This window comes from Brugia malayi, assembly GCF_000002995.4.
Source record: "Brugia malayi strain FR3 genome assembly, contig: Bm_v4_Chr1_scaffold_001, whole genome shotgun sequence".
Lineage (NCBI taxonomy): Eukaryota > Metazoa > Nematoda > Chromadorea > Rhabditida > Onchocercidae > Brugia > Brugia malayi.
This window is the reverse complement of record NW_025062475.1, coordinates 12,652,025-12,669,747: the sequence shown is the minus strand read 5'-3', so window position 1 is coordinate 12,669,747 and position 17,723 is coordinate 12,652,025. Positions and strand designations below refer to the sequence as shown.

Below are 17,723 nucleotides of genomic sequence, written 5' to 3'. Positions count from 1 at the left end.
TCAAAAGCACTTTCTTTCTGAATAGGTTCGAGAAGACAAACTTCTTCCTCAATTCAACTATGTTTATTAGCTTTAACAACTCTGTTATGATCTATCTATTACAATAGAAATACTAGAGCAATAACACACAAAGACCACATTTGCACATAATATGACGACAATGTGCAGTGCACTCATTCATTAGCTACTAATGAAAAGTAAACAGATCACAGAGTATGCTTGGAAGAAAATAATTCAGTTGTGACCAGTATAATAAATATGAACCTGAATGAATGTATTGAACTGGAGTTAATTATTTGATAAAAGGTTAGTTTTTTTGAACAAGTGAAATGATTAATAGAAATTTCCAAATCTGAATCGCTCACAAATGAATACTGCTGTCAAGCAAGGTCAACCGTAATGCAGATGAGTAAATGCTTAGCATTAACCTACCGAATAACCATTAACCAAGTACAAATTAAAAAGCAGAATAGGATGTTGCTTACGACTAGAATGCATGCATTTAGATGGTGTCTTGTGACACGTATGCGACACTATACCATATACGTTTATTTCAGGTCCATACGTGATAGCAGATATCAGCTATACAATCATCCTACCATTACTACATACTTATCGAACTGGCAATAGATTTAATTAACACTTCCTAAAACGAGGACACAATAACATCTATGTACAAGAGTATGTTTAAAAGTATGAATGAATGAACAAGAACTGCATTTAGATAATATACAACCAAGTTAATAGAATTGGTCATTTTAAAAAACATCTAAGACACTTCTAGCTTTTCCTATACGTAGCAAATTTCCGCAAAATACCTTTGGACAAAAATCATAAGTCGAAAATATAGCAATCATGTCCAAAAAAAAAAAACCTTAAATTTCAAAATGACAATCTCACTTGGAAACCAAATCACATTTAAAAAAATGCTTCCAAAGTATTACTTCTAGAAAGCGAACCTAAACTCTTTGCTATTTGGAAGCATCAAAGTGACCGATTTAAGAGAGATCCATACTAAACGAGCTTTGAAGGGTTGAATCGTGCCACTAGGAGAGAGAACTGGGAAAATTCCAGGTGCTGAATGTGACTTGACACATTTCAATTGACTCTGACCCATGCCCTGTAAGCACCTGTGCAATTGAAGCTAGCAGATAATGTATGAGTTTGTAAAATTTTAGAATACTTTTATTTTGTGTCCAATAAACAAACAATGAGTTGTTTCCTAAGCTCTACCTTATTAAAGAGAAAAGACTGACTAGGAATGTCTGTGACGTTTGCCAAAATGATAATTTAGCTTCTTCTGCCCCATAAGTTGCTAGAAATTTTCCATCTTCCGAAAATGCCACTGCTGTAACAGCACCCTTATGCGCCTGCAGTGTCTGAAATTTATTAACATCTATAAGTAGCTAATATCATATCTTTTATGATATGCTAATATCATATCAATTGAAAGAGTTCTATTCCATATCAAACATGAATCATCCTACTATCAAAATCTCTTTTTTCGAAAACCTCTGCCAAAATTTGCTAATCTTTTTAATATAAAGGAGATGTAATTTATTCAACTGGAGTAGGCTTATGTGTCAGAAAAAAAAAAAAAAAGAAAAAAAAAAGCAAACCTGTGCCTTGGCAGCTCTTAATTCATGAACGACTACCGTGCCATTTCGCCCACCAAACGCGATGCGCCGAGTATTCGGACAGTATGCAACCATGTAAAACCAAAAAAAAAAAAGAACGATTATTGTCTTTTTTTAGTTTGTTAATGTTTTAACATAGTCCAGAAAAGACCCTATAAATAGTGCATAGAAGTGTATAAACCATAGAAATTAACAAATGTGATCACGAAGAAAGCATACCTTGTAATTGGTGGAAAAATTTCTGACAGTGATTTATGCTTAAGCAACGAAGCATCTAAACAGTGAACAAGTATATCACCCACCTAAAACCGTTACTTATAAGCAAGAAAAGCCAAAATAGAAAACTTCAATATATTCAATATCACAGCTGTAATTCGAATATATATATACCGGGATCATCAAATCCGCCACGTTCGTGTATTCCTTTTCCGAGAGTAATTCCATGATCCTCAGCACCTCTGTTCGGCATTTTAACAGTGGACTGCTAGTCGAATGCTGAATAGTTTGGTGCTGTGCAACACTATTATAACGGGCTACCTGAAACACAACATACAATGAAAGCAATAAAAATACAACATAAAGAATATTTCATTGAGGCGTTAAACGTATAATAGCATTATAACTGCTTAAGAAGCTTTTAACATCAGCAATAATTTAAAGATAAAATAATAATAACAATATAATAACCAATAATATAAGTGAATTATTATCATTATTAGGTAAATAAATTACTATAAATAACAAAATTAATTAATACGAAGAAATTTTTCGTGTCAGTGACATAACCAACTTCTTTACTTAATGCCGTGATTACTGCCGGTGGCCGCGATGTAGCAATTAAACTTAATGCATGACGCGCTGTATGACAAACATCCGCTGATGGAGTTAAAATAGCTGCTGTAGTTTCTCTGCAAATTCTCTGAATTCGATTCAGTCAGAATTGTATTCATACTTATGCAGCAAATAAGAAGCAAAGAAATATTAGTGTATCATAATAGATTAATAACAAAGAGTTACACAGGTTGCTTATCGGTGCTAGTAGCCAATTCCAAAAGGATCAGCAAAAGCTTAGTGATATCCAAATGAGGCTGCCAGACACTGAAGCCTCGTCCGATCAAATCTACGGCGGCACGACGAAGTGGTGAATGATATGGTAATAGTGTTGTTGGTGGAGCAATAAGAAGTTCTAATAGGGATTGTGCAGTAGCTCGTGAAATATCCAACTATAAATTCAAAAACAAATGATCTTCAATTGTTATCAATCTTATTAATGATAATATCCTATACACGAAGCTTATTAGTGATAATAATGACACTTCTCATCAGAAATCTTATTATAGACGGATCATCTTTAAAACTAACCTTACTCATTTCGTCCGGAAACTCGGAACCGATCACGCCAAGCAATATTAATGATGTTGCTTGATTTCGTCGAATTTGATGTACACCAGCTTCTTTTGACAATCTAACATCTACTGAAAATGATGACACATCAACATTTGTTAATACGGCATGATTGAAATCTTTTTCTTACAAAGTTTGATCAGTTATAAGCAATTAAAGACTATAGAAAGCATAAGAAAACAATTAAAAAATTTAATTCAAAAGAACGAATAATATCAACACAAAATAGTAATTTGTTGAAATGACTGTTGGCAATTCAATGTGGAAAACTTGACATTTCTCATTTAAATTAATCTCACCATTGACAGTTGGATCTGGGAGAGCTTTTTCGCCCTTGCGATAAGGAATTGGAGGTGGTTGAGGAGCATTGGCCGTTCCAAGAGCTGTATTCATAGATGCTATTAAAGCTCGATTACCAAAAATTGAGAGAGTAGGATCCAGGAGGGTTGGAAGAAAGGCAGACCATGATTCTACTAAACGTTTTCGACCATTGACACTTAGGCGAGTTAATTCTCTAGTCAGCAGAGCCTGAGCGGCCATTCTCACTTCTAGACAACGGTCTTGCCACCTGAAATTCATCAGTGACAGCCAAGTTAGTTCATAAAATATTATTGATAGCTTAATTTTCTTTTTACAGAGCATATATAATTTCAGTAGTTAATAGGGATGTCTTAAACAATTACCAAAGATATCTTAAGTATAAGATTCTAAATGAAGTTCGAAGGAACAAAACTACAAAAACAGAAAAAATACCTTTTTGCTAGTAATTCTATTCTGGGTGGACAATATATATTCTTCGGTTTGATTAGATCGGGCAACAGACAACAGTGTAGCGCAGCAATTAATGACCAGCCTTGTTTCAGTTGCAAATCGTTCTCATGAGACTCGGTACCAGAAGAACGTAATGAAGAATTTCTGAAAATCACAGGAACAAAAATCAGTAGTCAAACATATTAATATAAACTGACAATAAAATTCTTTCTAAATCGAAATTCGAAATGATATAATTTTGATTATAATTTCACATTAAGCAAAATAACTGGAGTACTATCAACACTAGAAAATACCTTCATTAGGAGCAGAAAAAAATGAAATTTAGAATGATTGTTGGTAACCTCATAAGAATATCCCTCTTAGCAAAAGAAGCGCCATGTAATGACATCAAAGTATTCGCGAGAGCAATAACGGATAATAGATGCGCTGTTGTTAAAGAACTACCGGTTGTCCATCGAACAACACTTGCAAAATTATCAAATGAAGTGCCATTATTCAATTTCCCTGTAGGCATGTATACCACTAGATGTCCTGAAATGAATAATCTGCTAAAATGAATAATAATAGGTAAATAAATGTATATCGAGTTTAAATGTAGAACAGACAATCATTCTGAATGATAAAATGAAACATACAGAAGTGTGGGAGTGGAACACTGCTTCATAATCTCTTAACTAGCAAGATGTGGAATTTAGCATTTGAACAGATGATAAAGAGTATATTCTAAAATAATCAAAAGATCATAACAATTTCAAACAAAATAAAATAACAAACCCTGTCGCGATTCAACACCAAAACTTAACGGTACTGAAGGTTTTACAAGGCGCAATTTTTTCAAGCAAATTTCATCCAAATCAGCATCAAGATTCCAGGCGTACAATAAGCTCATACAGAGCTTTGTAACATCCAAATAAAGATTGGATCCTGTCTGCCATGCAATTTTTGGTACTGATGTACGAGAATCTGGCTGTTGTTTACCCATCAGTATTGTCGACAGCGACTTATTTTCTATACTCTCACCTGATGACAGTTCATTCTCAAGTACTAGGAGGCCGGCTGAAATTATAATTAGTTATAGCACATACATATTGATAAAAGATTGAAAATTTAATATATGATGGTAAAATTTGTTGTAAAATTAAAGATGTGGAAAAAAAAAATACCGATCAAAGAATCAACGTTGAAAAATACAAGATGTGGTGAACTAGATGCTTTAGTCATAGCTTGAATGTTCATTGGGGGTGGCAGCTCGAGAACTTTCTCAGCTGTATTTGTAACCTTTCCATCCCGATTGCCAGTTGCAATTTGTTTCATCTGAAATTCTTGTATTGAACATAAATCTTGCTGAAAAAAACCTAACATTAACAAATTCATAATCACAACTACCTGAATGCTTTAGATAAATTAATTTGGTATTATGTTTCATAAATTAAGTCAAATCTTGAAGCTGAAAGGAAATATACCACAAGTATGTTCTTGTTTTTCAAAGCACGAAGCATTTGGATGGCTTGAGAAGCGCCAGCTTCATCATCTATCTCCGCTACGCCAATTTGTTCATTGCACGCCGCCAGAATTTCTTCCGATATTTGTCCATTAACAACTCTTTCCAAACTTCCTGAAAGGTAGTGAAACAATACTTATTTAACCTAATATTTAGAAATATTTGGCTGAAAAAAAAATATATGTATCCCATAAAAATATTAAAGTACACATAACCATAACTTTTTTAATGCTTACATTTACAACTTTTTGGATGCTATTATTTAGTGAAAAAATTATTGAAAAAAAAAAAAAAAGATTCGCAGTGATTTATTCTCACACCCAATAATAGAAAATTCACTGTGGTTTATTTGTATGCTCGTTAATAGAAACATATGTAAACCTAGAACTCATACTTATTGCAGACTTAGTCTTTTAATAAATACAACCTCTTCTGATGAGTTTTTACATTTATGCAAAAGAAAACCTTTTGTAACAGAACAAGTAAAATACAAGATAATCAAGGATGGGATGAGGTACTGCAGACAACCTAAATCAACAGTCAGTATCGTTCTCATCTAACAACAAGATATGAAACACACCGGTATCCATCTGCCACACATAAACTGTTTCATCTTCGCATTTTAAAAGCAGGAAATTATCCAGCGGTCGCCATTTTACCTCCACTATTGCAAATAACTGTCGGCTTGCCAAGAGAAGGCATTTATTTTCTTTTAGAGATAAAAGCGCAGCTGAATTATCTCCAGCTATTGAACAAATCGTATGGAGAATTCTTGGCTGAAATATTGGCTTGGAAATGTATGAATTTCCATGCTATAAAACATATAAACATGCAAAAAGCTCAGAACATACATTGCATGTTTCCGGAGGAATAAGCATACGCAGAATTGGACCACCTTGGGCACAAAATCGGTACAATCTTGAGCCAGTATTTAAATTCCATGTTATGACAGAAAAATCGCTGGATCCAGATAGCAATATCTGCTGGTCATATCGCGAATGTTCTTCATGTGGATACAGAAAGCACGTTATAGCAGCAGTATGGCCGTATAAATGCCGATAATTAAGCTCTATAACATAGTTTTATTGTCAGTGAAATTGAATATTTCCAAAATATAAAGAACACTTTATTTAATAAATAGTAGAAAATGGTAACCTTCACTTTTGGTCAACAGTTGTTTTGAAATAGCATCGCAACCGTACATAAGGATTATAGTCCCATCGCCACGTCCAATAAGAAGCCGTCCTTGGCTACTAATATATTTAGTAGCTGTAACTTCACAACCATCCTAAACCATAGCAGCTTAGCAAGTTATTATACGTTCGCCATTACCAAAATTAGTAATAATTTGTAGCTTCGCATACTTCATTATCATATATGGATGGTGGTGAATTTTTCAAGCTATTCCACTGGCATTTCATGTTTGTTTCTAGCTTCGGCTGTTCGAATACCACTTTATGTTCCGATTGTAGTGGTAAAACTTCATTAAATTCCCATACAGCTATATTGCTCTCAATATCAGCTCGGCATATAAGATGAGCCGAGATGCAAAATACTATATATGCAGATCGCTGAAAATATTTTTAAAAAATTTATCAATAAAAATCAAAATCATAAGTTTAATGCATTATAGCGTGGTCATATCAACAAACAAAAAAAGGATGGAATTTGTAGGTAGTTATGCAAATTTATAATTTATATTCAAAGTACTTCATAACATATTTATTGATCGTTTGAAAAAAGATCACCAACCAGATTATTAGTTGATTTGTTTTGCAAAATCATCAGCAGTAATGGGTCGTTAAGTTTTTCCATTTTACTTTCTTTATCACTACCACAAAGAAGCAACCTAAATCAAAGAAAAACAAATTTGAGATTATCTAGTAATTTCATACATGATGTCATAACTTTGTTATCAACGGAAAACTTACGAGTGAGGAAGCTGATAGATATATATGGAGCCATCTGCATAAGCTATTGCAGATCGCTCACCAGATAATAATTTCCCGTCACAAATATGCTCTTCCGAAAAATAAACTACCAAACGATTAAGATCAGCCAATTGAAATATCTAAAAAATTATATGAGTGCGACTATATAAATTACAAACAAATAATATAGTGAAGATGGAGAACTGAAAGAAATATTGAAATAATATGTCAATAACGAAGATCTTCTAACCCTATCTACCAACACGACATAACCTTTCCGATTTACCTAAAAAAATATCTGTTGCTGCTCCTTCAGCATTGTTGCTCATCTCGTGTAGTAATATCTTTGATTGGATTTCGCCACTCATATTACTTCTTTCATTTCAAATCAAATACTGTAATAACGCACCTGCCATGAACCAGAATTAAATACCAGAAATATGAGAGGTGCAGATGGATGCCAAGACATAGAACAAACTTCATTCATCTCAATGTTTCTCGATTCTGTTTCATAAATAGGCAGTTCCTGCAATTGTCTATTCGCTGGATTAAGTGCAGTTTTTATTAGTTAAATACAAAAGTGGGAAGATTTTCAACTAATAAAGAGATTTTCAAACCAGATGGTCACAACTCAAGACTTTGCAAGGACAAATGATTTATACAATGAACCTCAACTTAATAATTTTTTTTTATACTGGTAATTAAAGGTTAGTAAGCCAACCCTTTTATCTAAGTCGAGCAGTAACCAAACTTTCATCATGCCACATGTCGTCACACCTAGTATTGCATCTAAAATGAATTAAATTGGAAAAATGCTGTTATGAATGCAATTGATGTCCTTTATTGCTCAACATTCCTCCTGTTACTCAGTCATGAGAAAAAATCATGGATTATCCATCTAGTGCATAAAATTAGAGCAACATACCCTCTGTCTGCATTTGAAATTAGCCATCAGTAGTTTTCTTTTGGTATTAATTTAGTAAGAATTTTACAACAAAATCATAAAACTCGCTCTACGCTTTTATTTCATTACAAAGTGATCATGAAAACAGCTAAACCTTAGAACAAAAGGATAGCATTCATGGATAGAGTGGCTTATCGAGTATCTTTTAGAACTTTCCAAAGAATTTTAACGAACTTTCTGAATAACATTGTCATTTTTACACTAATAATTCTAATTAAATAAGCATGGATTTAGTAGGGATACGAAGTAGATAATTCTATAAAATAAGTAGTGTATAGTTCGTATAGCGCTCTCTGATGAATGATCACACCTTACAACACAGAGAAAGCAATGCTTTGAAAGCTGGAATAATCCTCACTGAATGAAGTGGTATATTTTGAAAACATTCATACCTTGTTTGTTTGAATGACTGACGAAAGTAAATGCAGCTATCCAATCTGGCTCTACTCGTGAATTCAGAGTAAAAAGTATATTCATGTCCTGTGGATCAATCACCACCACTTCTGCGTAATCTCCTATGCAATACAACCCGCATAAACTGAGCGAACCATTGGTTGTACGCTGAAATATCTAGACATAATGTCTGCAGTTACACTATTAGATAAATGGAAAAGATCTTCAGCTTAAAGAAAGAATGATCGGCTCAGGATGAGGAACTGAAGAAAGCTCTAACTTAAAAATTCTCGAAGAAATACTAACTTACATAGGGAACAATTTGTCGATGCACATGAGCCATGAAGGTACTATCAATGCTACGCCCATCTGCGCTATCCCACAACGTCAACTGACCATCTGCAGAAGCACTCACGAATCTCCTGAAAATGATTACTGCATTATGCAGAATAGATCCTAAATATTTTTTAAAAAAAGATAACACAAGGCGAATCATGCATTGATTTTAAGGCGAAAAAGGCTCTTTCATTTTCCAACAAAGTCTTTAAAAATATTACGTCAAATTTCGTGTAGTATCTGTTGCTGATATAGCTGTAATCGGAGCTTCATGTCCAAGTAACATCATCTGGGCCTGCAAATTCCCGTCATACTTTTCCCATAATATTAAGGTACCATCATTAGCTCCTGAAATGTGCATGTTTCCGCATTACTAATTTTCAGACAGTCAGGGTGGTCCATCTGAATATTTACAACTCTGACTGATGATGTACTGTTGATTAAATTTATTCACTACTTTTACCTGTAATAATAACTGCGCCATCTTTAAAACACTGCAAGCAGTTAATTCGATGTTCCGGCGGCTTTTTACCCCAAAGAGCAACTGCAACTGCCAAACCTGACTGTGGTGGCGTTACTGTCATGATTCTGGAATGGAGTTTGTTTATCTTTTTCAATTTGTACATCTGTGCAGATGATAAGTGTGGCACATCAAATATAATAAATATATACGTTAAGCTACCAAATATTGCCGTCTACCCAGTATGTATATGCAACGCAAAGCATGTAACGTCACGTCGACTGAATCTGCAGCGTGTGCTGCAGTAGAATTAACGGTGTGCGTGACACAGGCCTCTCCCATCTTTCCTCCTAGCATTGCTAACCACGTGCACAACGAGCAAACCCAATAATCCTTCCCGGATAGCAAGGTTTGTCGCATGTAACGACCATGCGACACGTCCGTGTCGAGGAACTTCCGAGAAACGTGAATAAAAGCGGTGGGGACAATTCGATTCCCTACCGTGTGCGTATGTGTGTGTGTGTGTGTGTGTGTGTGTGTGTGTGTGTGTGTGTGTGTGTGTATGTGTGTATATGTGTGTGTGTGTGTGTCTCGGACATGAATGAAATGTGGAGAAGTATCGTGCAAGAAGGAGTGAGAGATTGGAGATTGAGAGAAATGCGAAATAGTTTCAGAAAATGCTGGCAACAGGGAGCGAGAGTGTTTCAACATCCCTAATTTCCATATATACTGAAAAAAATTTTAAATTTATTTTAGGTTTTTATTATTTGGATCGGATCATTCACTGAACGATTTAAGGGTTTAGTTGGTTGAGCTGCGGAGTTATAAACTTTTAATATTGGAACTGGTAATTAGAAAGAGTTATTTTAAGAATTAGCATACAATTGTGGCTTTGCTAGCAAATCTTATTTTAGGTTTTTATTAAGATTTTCCATTTTACAGATTTTATTAAGATTTAGTTTTCCTTGGTTTGCAGAGATGGAAGTATCCAATGAGAAACAAGCTATTGCAATTGCTGATTTAGGTGTCGATCAGCTTACTCATTTTCAGCGACAACTTGATCAGGAAATTGCTTTCCTCACCGAATCTTTAAAGGTTGCTACTTTGATATTTTGCTTCATTTCTTAATTAGGCGTAACGAATACTTCTATATTGCATACCGTGTTATAACATATCTTCATTACTCTCAACTTATGCAGAAATGTTTTGAATAGGTAAGTTTCGATAATATTGGGAAAGAAGAAAATTCTCTTATTATTTCAAAATAGTGGTGATAGGTGACGCTTATTTGATAGCAGCTGACATCTTATTCACATCGGAAATCATTATTAGAATTAATTAATGGTCGATGCTTTCTTGTAACTCTGAGGTAATTTTGCGATTTGGCATGCAATTTTATTTATATTGATTTTAGGGACTGAAGATTTTCGAGTCGAAGTTTATCGCAAGCGAAGAATCAGTGATAAATGCAGCAAAAGTTCCTAGTGATGGAGAAATTTTGGTGCCATTAACAGAGTCGGCAAGTATTTTTTCATTTCCATAACCTTAATGATGTCTGATATAAACATTCCCAATTTTTTGTTACATTTTGATCATATCCTTCTTGAGTGCAAATGCCGATCTTCAGTGTAATGCCATAGCTTTGAGATTTTCAGATGTATATTCCTGCAAAAGTAGTTGATCCAAAGAATCATTTGATTGAAATAGGTACAGGATATTTTGTGGAAATGGACACAGAAAAGGCGGTGGATTTCTTCCGCCGGAAGCAAGGTTTCTTGAAGAAGCAGGTAAATTTTTATGAGTTTGAGAATGTCTTTTGTTTTCTCAGTAGTTCGTCACGAAGATTGTAGGAAAGTAACGTTCCATTCATATATCTCAGAAACTTAACGCTACTGAAGAGATGCAGCGAACTACTGTGCAACTGCTTAGAATTTGGATTTTCTGTTGTACGCGCAATTCCAAATTTCCGCTTTTGTTATTTCTAGAACTATGTTAGCTAAAGGTGCGGAGAATGTACTATCAGAGTTTTTTAATTTTAATTTAGATGGAAGTGATAGAGGGAGTATTACCCGAGAAATATCGAGCTAGAAATGCTATTGTCGACAATTTGCAGAAGAAAATAAATGTGTATTGTTCTCAGGTTCAAATGAATAATGTGAATACTAAAAAATAAAAGTGTGTCGTGTTTTTATGCCATTTTTGTATTTAGCCTCATCAATAAAAATTTGAATCTTCAATCACTGGTGTAGTTGAGATCAGTGGTTCTTTTGTATATATAAACATTTCACAGGTAATTTGTTTTTATCTATTGTTCCTGGCTTTTTATCTCGTTCTGCAGTTATTCAATAAATATAAGTCATCTGATCACCTTACCGTGTGTTGCTTTAAATGTAATGTCGAAATACCTTTTTCTTCTATAGACATACACTGAATAATTCCTAGATATTAACAACAACAATTGATGCTTTGTTATCAGTTATGTGGAAACAAAAATTTTGTTGCTGCGATTCCGGAATTATTTGATATTAATGCGAGAAACAAATGAAAATGAAAGCTTCAGGTATAAATATCCAATAGAGTCAATTATATTTTGGATGCGGGTTGAACTGCTTTCGAATTGTGAGAGGGCGTTCTTTCTGAACTCATTTAAACAAAATGTGGTAAGTCTTAGAGATTGTTGATAACGATTCAATGGTTATCATTAGAGGTAAATGTTCCTTTCAGCTGAAATCCATTTATATGAAACATTGGCATGAATAAATGTACTGTATAAACAAATTTCCATAAGAACACAACATAGTGATGATTTAAAGAATATTGGATGATACGTTAGCGTTTGCGTGAAGTTTTGACTCTGCCTTTGATTACAGCGAGTCGATGGGCGTAAATGTGATGAATTTCGAGAAGTGAAAGTTATTGTTGGCTCTGAGCTTGGCAGTTGTCTTGTTATGCTTGGGGAGACGAAGTAAGCTCGTTCATCTAAACATGCTAAAGATAATAATGGAGAGAGTGACATCATCTACAAAGAGGCTTCTCGGATATATTGTAACAACAGTTTTGTTAGTAAATTTACTAGTATTTTTTTTTTCTAGAGTTTCAGCACAGGTGAGTTGCTCACTTGTAGAACCTTCAACCACTAGAGGTAATATGGGTACGATTGAAGTGCAGGTGGATATGTCACCCATGGCTTCTCCTGACTATGAAGATGGCCGTCTCAACTCAAAAGGCCTTGAGCTAATGCGGATTCTTGAATTGTTATACCGTGACTGCGGTGTCGTTGATCTCGAATCGCTATGCTTAAGGACATTTAAGCAGGTACTTAGCTGTTTAGTGCATTTTTTGACATACTGAAATTGTGTGTTAAGATTTTTACAGAACAATGGATAATGTGAAATTGTTTTGACAGTACATTTTTCTTGGATCATGTCTATTTTTAGGTCTGGCAGATACGCATTGATGTTCATGTATTGGCTTCAGATGGGTCGTTAGTGGACTGTGCATGCATCGCATCCTCAACTGCTCTTGCCCATTTTCGAAGGCCTGACGTCTCTGTGCTTCCTGATTCCATCATCATTGTAACTATCTATTTCTTATCATACGGATTAACGTTTTTAATAAAAACATCGCAAACTGTCTTGTTTTTCCCGCACTTTGAAATATGAAAGAGAAATGATAAAAAGATTTATTCTGCTATTTTCAGCACAGTAATGACGAGAAAATACCTATACCGCTCAATATCTATCACATTCCTATTTGTGTAACATTTGGAATCACTTCAGACGGGTAAGCATCCTTAACTATTTAAGTTGGTTTTAACTTCCTTGTAGATTACTTTCTGTTCCCCTTATTTCGTTTCTGTTTCTCTTGTTGTAATTCATTTCAGCCAAAATATAATTGATCCAACTGATAAAGAAGAGCAGTGTCTAGGAGGGTCGCTTATTGTAGCTACAAATAAAAGACATGAAATTTGCGCATTGCATCAATCAGGAAAGCTTCTGCTTAGTGAACAGTTGGTAAGTCAATATCGTTCACTAGCTGATTCTTGTCTCAACGTGGTTAATTAGTGCTAATAAAAACCCAAGTTGAACAGTACAAACTTAAATAGATTTTTAAATAAGTTACAGATTGTGCAATGTGTTGATCGAGCAATACAACGAGCTGTTGATGTATCAGAGCTGATATATTCGGTTATCACTGATGATAACTTGAAAAGGTCTCTCCTGCATCTTATATAATATTCTTGGTTGATGCTTACTTAATATATATTGAGAGTGTAATGGAAATTTTTTAGGTCGAATAGGCAGCAGATAAATGGATTTAGCGAACTTATAAGCTTAAATGTGCTAACATCGCATCAGTGCGAAGCAAATGAACTTATTGCCCCCGCAGTGAAAATTGATGCATTGGAAAGTATTCCCAACATAGAAGAGATCGTTACTATTGATGTAAGTTGAGACCTTCTAAACATAACAAGTAACAGTTTATGTAAGAGGAATCCAGAAGATATTAAGTAAATCCAAGACTTATTCAATACTGAAATTTACCGACTTCAGGATAACCAGATGCAGATTGGTAGCAGCAATAGAATGGCAAAACAAAAAAATGAAGATGCCCAACTTATGGAACAAGTTCAAAGTATCACCTTCTTAAAGGAATCAAAGGAACAGGAAAATGTAAAGTTTGGGTGTTTAAACATTTTTACTTACATTTTCTTGGTTTGGATGCTTCTTTGCGGTGCTAATTTAATCACCATTTTTATCCTTTTAAAACTGTCTTTTCTTTCATCACTACAGAAGTTATTTTAACGCACTTAAAAAAGATGAAGTCCGGGTTTGCGAGTTCCCGGCCTCTTCAAGTTCCGTCTGCGTAGTTCACAAATGCACTAGTATAAAGTTGTTTTCAGAAAATTCAAAAGAATCTACAAGATCTGGAAGAAGTGGACGAGCTTTTACAAGGCATTGAAGAAGAATTTGGAATATCTGAATGATTGGTCAAAAAGCAATTCCACTTCCTTTATTGAACAGAAATCAACCTATATAAAAACAGTGAAGTTGTAAAGATTGTAAAGAATCTATTACAAACAACATGCACAAAATAAATAATTGCTTCAAGAAATATAGAAATAATTTAGCGGCAGTGAGGCAATAGAAGACTTCTTAAAGAGATAGCAAGTTTATCACTATGTCATGCCTTACTAATGTGAAGCATAAGTAAACTTTAAAATAGGTTTAATGCTCTGATCATTGCAGAGCAAACTGCAGTGAAAATTTACTGCAGAAATAAAAACTAAAGAATAAGCTCTGAAATTCTAAGCATGCAACATTCATAACTGTTGTGCCCATGCAATATTAATATTATAACAAATGATCGTTGGTGAGATGATTTTGATTTGATTAAGAGGCATTTATACAAAGAACGACAGGAATGATATCATGAAATTCCTTTTTCAAATTATCAATAGCATAACTAAAGTGAAGCATTGTAATATCTTCGAAAAAAAAAGACAGGAGGTAATATTTGTTGCAGTACACAACAAAGTGTGGCGCATCCTTCTTTCTAATTCTTCCTCGTAAAAGTGATGTGAGGAATGTGAAATGAGGCATCGAATTCGGTTGCTACGAGGAACAGTTTTTTATATTTCACGTACTATATCGTCATCATCATTTGAATCCGGAAGTAGAAGCTTTTTCCGTTCAGCTCGAAAGTATTTTTGATGAAAAGTTATACCACTTCCATTCCTTAAAACAACGAAGTTTTATTTCCCAACTCATTGCAAAATGAATTCAGCGGCAGAGAGCATAACAGGTACGCAAGAAGGGACATATAAAATGAATCATATTAGGCATCAAAACATAGCAACACTTTTTACCCAATCAAAATAGTGGCCGCGGAGCAACAATATGTGAAAAGTCGAACGCAATCCTACATTTAATCGGAGATATGGCGTATGTCACCGTGGCTATTTGTTATAAACCTTACCCGTGCAATGCAGACTGTGCGATTGTTGCCTTGCCCTAGAACCCACCGGGTATTGTACGCCATCACCGCAACTGAAGTTCAACTAACATCACTGTTCGTGGAAAGAAATGCACTAAGTTGTTGACGGCAAAGATGTTTAAAATTTTGCAAGACACAATCCACTAAATGACGATATGGAAATAATACTTACGATGAAAATATAGGTAGGAACCAGAAAAGGTATGTGTCACCAAAAACTTGTTTGAAATTGCGTCGTATGCCAAGATTAAAGCCATTTTTATCAATACCATAAATGAATACAGGAGGTCGAAATGATTCTGTAAAGATAATGTAAAAATTCAAATAATTCCATAACTGGATATAATAATTCCAACAACTTAATCTGCAATTACTATTAACTGCTTTGAATAAAAGAAACATTCTGCAAATGATCTCTTTACTCGATTATAAGTACTTTTGAGCATGAATCTACTGCAGTAACGAAGACAAGCAGATACGACCAAAACCTGTAGAAAAGTATCATGATTTAGAAATATATACAAAGAAGACGTTAAGAATTGGCGGGAACGAAACTCATAACTGACCAATTGTAGATTGATTTCGAGCCGTCAAATATACGTGATATACGAAGAGACAGGTAATAGAAGCCGCGAACATTCCAGCCACAAAAAAGAGAAAAACGATGTGGAAGCGGCTAAAACCAGCACCTAGTCGTAAAGCGTTCTACAATCAGTGAAAGAATGTAATTATGGAGAACTGTTTGGTCGTTCTCTACATCATTTCCAAAAATTTTGTTGTCTTGATATTCTTGATATTCTGAAGCAAAACTTACTTTCCAGAATGCAATGAAATATTGCAAATCTGTAAGTATACCCCAAAGGCACAAAATGAGACCGTAAAACAGAAATTGAAGGAAAAATTTATAATTGAAATAATTGATACACGTATTCACCCACGGGCAGTGATGATCAAACTTCCTGAAAGTGTAATTACCATAACTTCTTTGCTATAATAATTATGATTTAAAAGGTTTGATAACTGCAATTCATGAAATATAATGTAAAACTTACAAAACGCAGTGACCACAAACAGAGCAATGGTGGCATCGATCAGGTTTGATGCAATTACATTTGTAACAGTAGCGTATGCCTGAAGTTTGTGCCAAAATATGCAAGACAAATTTTGTGCAAAGTTTTGAAATATTCTCTAAAAAGAAAAAACAAAAACAGTTCTGCTATGAGGCCAAAATAATTTAGCATAAAAACCATAAAGTTAATTATGCATTCTTTCGCATGGTAGTACATACAGATTTCGAAGAGACCTCATGAGACCTAAGAAGTTAGACATCGCTTTACTTAATAGTATCATTCCGCACATCAATTACTGAAACTATACATATAGTTTCAGTAATTGCATATAAAACCATCCACAGGCATAAGTAATGGAAAAGAAAAATCAATTCATTGAATGAAAGCTGAATTTAAAAGAAAAAAAAAATCATACTCCCATCACCATTACGGTTATCCACTGGAATCTGATGTTGCCTTACGTAACGTTCTAAGATTTCTCTGCATTCAGATTCCTCCAAACTAGAGAGATCTTGTCGCGTTTGTGAATCAACATAAAACTGCAAAGTACGATGCTTCCGAAGAGAAAAATTTTTACTTATTTATTAAGTATGAAGAAATATCATCAATTTCAATGTAACGGAACAACTAATATTCAATCTTGAGTTATCTCACATAATCATCACCAAATTCTGGAACTCCACAGCATAAACACAAATCCATTATGTAACAAAATAATACCATTTTGGGTGGTCGGCCAACTGGTCGAAAAATCGTTACATAGTATGACCAAAGAAACATAAACAACAGTAAATGAAAGACAAAGAGATACACAGAACGTTCGAAAGTTCCTTCTACCGTAACTGAACGCAATAAAAATATAATGGTACGTGTGATACACTATTCAATTCCAAACTAAGAACAAAAACGTAAACATGTCTTTTTTTTTTCGTTTCCTTCAACCTACAATTCCCATTTCAAAAGAATTTAACAAGAGATGAACGAGTTTTGCTTAAAGTGGTACTTATTAAGAAGCAGAGTTTAAAGTGATGTAAAACCAGATTGAAGCTTTTCCTTCTGCATCCATAGCTGCTCTGCCAAATATTAAATTTTAAAATCGAGCTATAGTTTACAAATAATGAAGGAAACTTACAGAAACATAACTGTACGACGTATGCAAAGTATGCCCAACAAAGCAAAGCAAGAATGAAAATTACCGGTAACCAACGTATAAAGGAAATAATATAGCGTAAACAAACATTATTAGAGCAAATCAT

At 34.3% G+C, this 17,723-nt stretch overlaps 4 protein-coding genes across 6 annotated transcripts; 2 read left to right on the top strand and 2 right to left on the bottom strand.

Moving 5' to 3' along the window:
- Nucleotides 1-946: 946 nt before the first annotated feature.
- Bma-rbc-2 (nuclear localization signal binding protein, putative) lies at nucleotides 947-9,524 on the bottom strand (the record flags this gene model as incomplete). The annotated part of the gene is made up of 26 exons (XM_043077684.1): nucleotides 947-1,120; nucleotides 1,257-1,379; nucleotides 1,620-1,720; nucleotides 1,858-1,939; nucleotides 2,028-2,174; nucleotides 2,428-2,545; nucleotides 2,655-2,860; nucleotides 3,000-3,112; nucleotides 3,341-3,609; nucleotides 3,795-3,956; nucleotides 4,157-4,346; nucleotides 4,590-4,871; nucleotides 4,979-5,129; nucleotides 5,279-5,430; nucleotides 5,897-6,092; nucleotides 6,168-6,385; nucleotides 6,472-6,604; nucleotides 6,681-6,887; nucleotides 7,069-7,165; nucleotides 7,248-7,387; nucleotides 7,657-7,773; nucleotides 7,969-8,036; nucleotides 8,604-8,772; nucleotides 8,915-9,026; nucleotides 9,162-9,288; nucleotides 9,404-9,524. The coding sequence occupies 26 exons, from the start codon at nucleotides 9,522-9,524 to the stop codon at nucleotides 947-949; spliced, it is 3,975 nt and encodes a 1,324-aa protein (XP_042933618.1).
- An 854-nt stretch (nucleotides 9,525-10,378) lies between these two features.
- Nucleotides 10,379-11,573, top strand: Bma-pfd-5 (conserved hypothetical coiled-coil protein; the record flags this gene model as incomplete). Of its 2 annotated transcripts, XM_043077682.1 has the most annotated exons (4): nucleotides 10,379-10,495; nucleotides 10,815-10,923; nucleotides 11,048-11,187; nucleotides 11,445-11,573. In XM_043077682.1, the coding sequence occupies 4 exons, from the start codon at nucleotides 10,379-10,381 to the stop codon at nucleotides 11,571-11,573; spliced, it is 495 nt and encodes a 164-aa protein (XP_042933616.1). The 2 variants fall into 2 exon arrangements, with proteins under 2 accessions (XP_042933616.1, XP_042933617.1); XM_043077683.1 differs by lacking the exon at nucleotides 10,815-10,923 and having other exon boundaries at nucleotides 10,379-10,514; nucleotides 11,445-11,546.
- A 421-nt stretch (nucleotides 11,574-11,994) lies between these two features.
- Bma-exos-9 (3 exoribonuclease family, domain 2 containing protein) lies at nucleotides 11,995-14,362 on the top strand (the record flags this gene model as incomplete). The annotated part of the gene is made up of 10 exons (XM_043077681.1): nucleotides 11,995-12,060; nucleotides 12,271-12,365; nucleotides 12,493-12,715; nucleotides 12,838-12,975; nucleotides 13,101-13,183; nucleotides 13,284-13,413; nucleotides 13,525-13,613; nucleotides 13,692-13,845; nucleotides 13,954-14,073; nucleotides 14,294-14,362. 10 exons carry the CDS (start codon nucleotides 11,995-11,997, stop codon nucleotides 14,360-14,362), a joined length of 1,167 nt encoding a protein of 388 aa, XP_042933615.1.
- Nucleotides 14,363-15,032: 670 nt separating this feature from the next.
- Bma-dhhc-4 (Zinc finger DHHC domain containing protein 2, putative) lies at nucleotides 15,033-17,723 on the bottom strand (the record flags this gene model as incomplete). Of its 2 annotated transcripts, XM_043077680.1 has the most annotated exons (9): nucleotides 15,122-15,138; nucleotides 15,380-15,450; nucleotides 15,570-15,696; nucleotides 15,964-16,102; nucleotides 16,212-16,356; nucleotides 16,450-16,528; nucleotides 16,883-17,006; nucleotides 17,188-17,309; nucleotides 17,600-17,723. In XM_043077680.1, the coding sequence occupies 9 exons, from the start codon at nucleotides 17,721-17,723 to the stop codon at nucleotides 15,122-15,124; spliced, it is 948 nt and encodes a 315-aa protein (XP_042933614.1). The 2 variants fall into 2 exon arrangements, with proteins under 2 accessions (XP_042933613.1, XP_042933614.1); XM_043077679.1 differs by lacking the exon at nucleotides 15,380-15,450 and having other exon boundaries at nucleotides 15,033-15,138.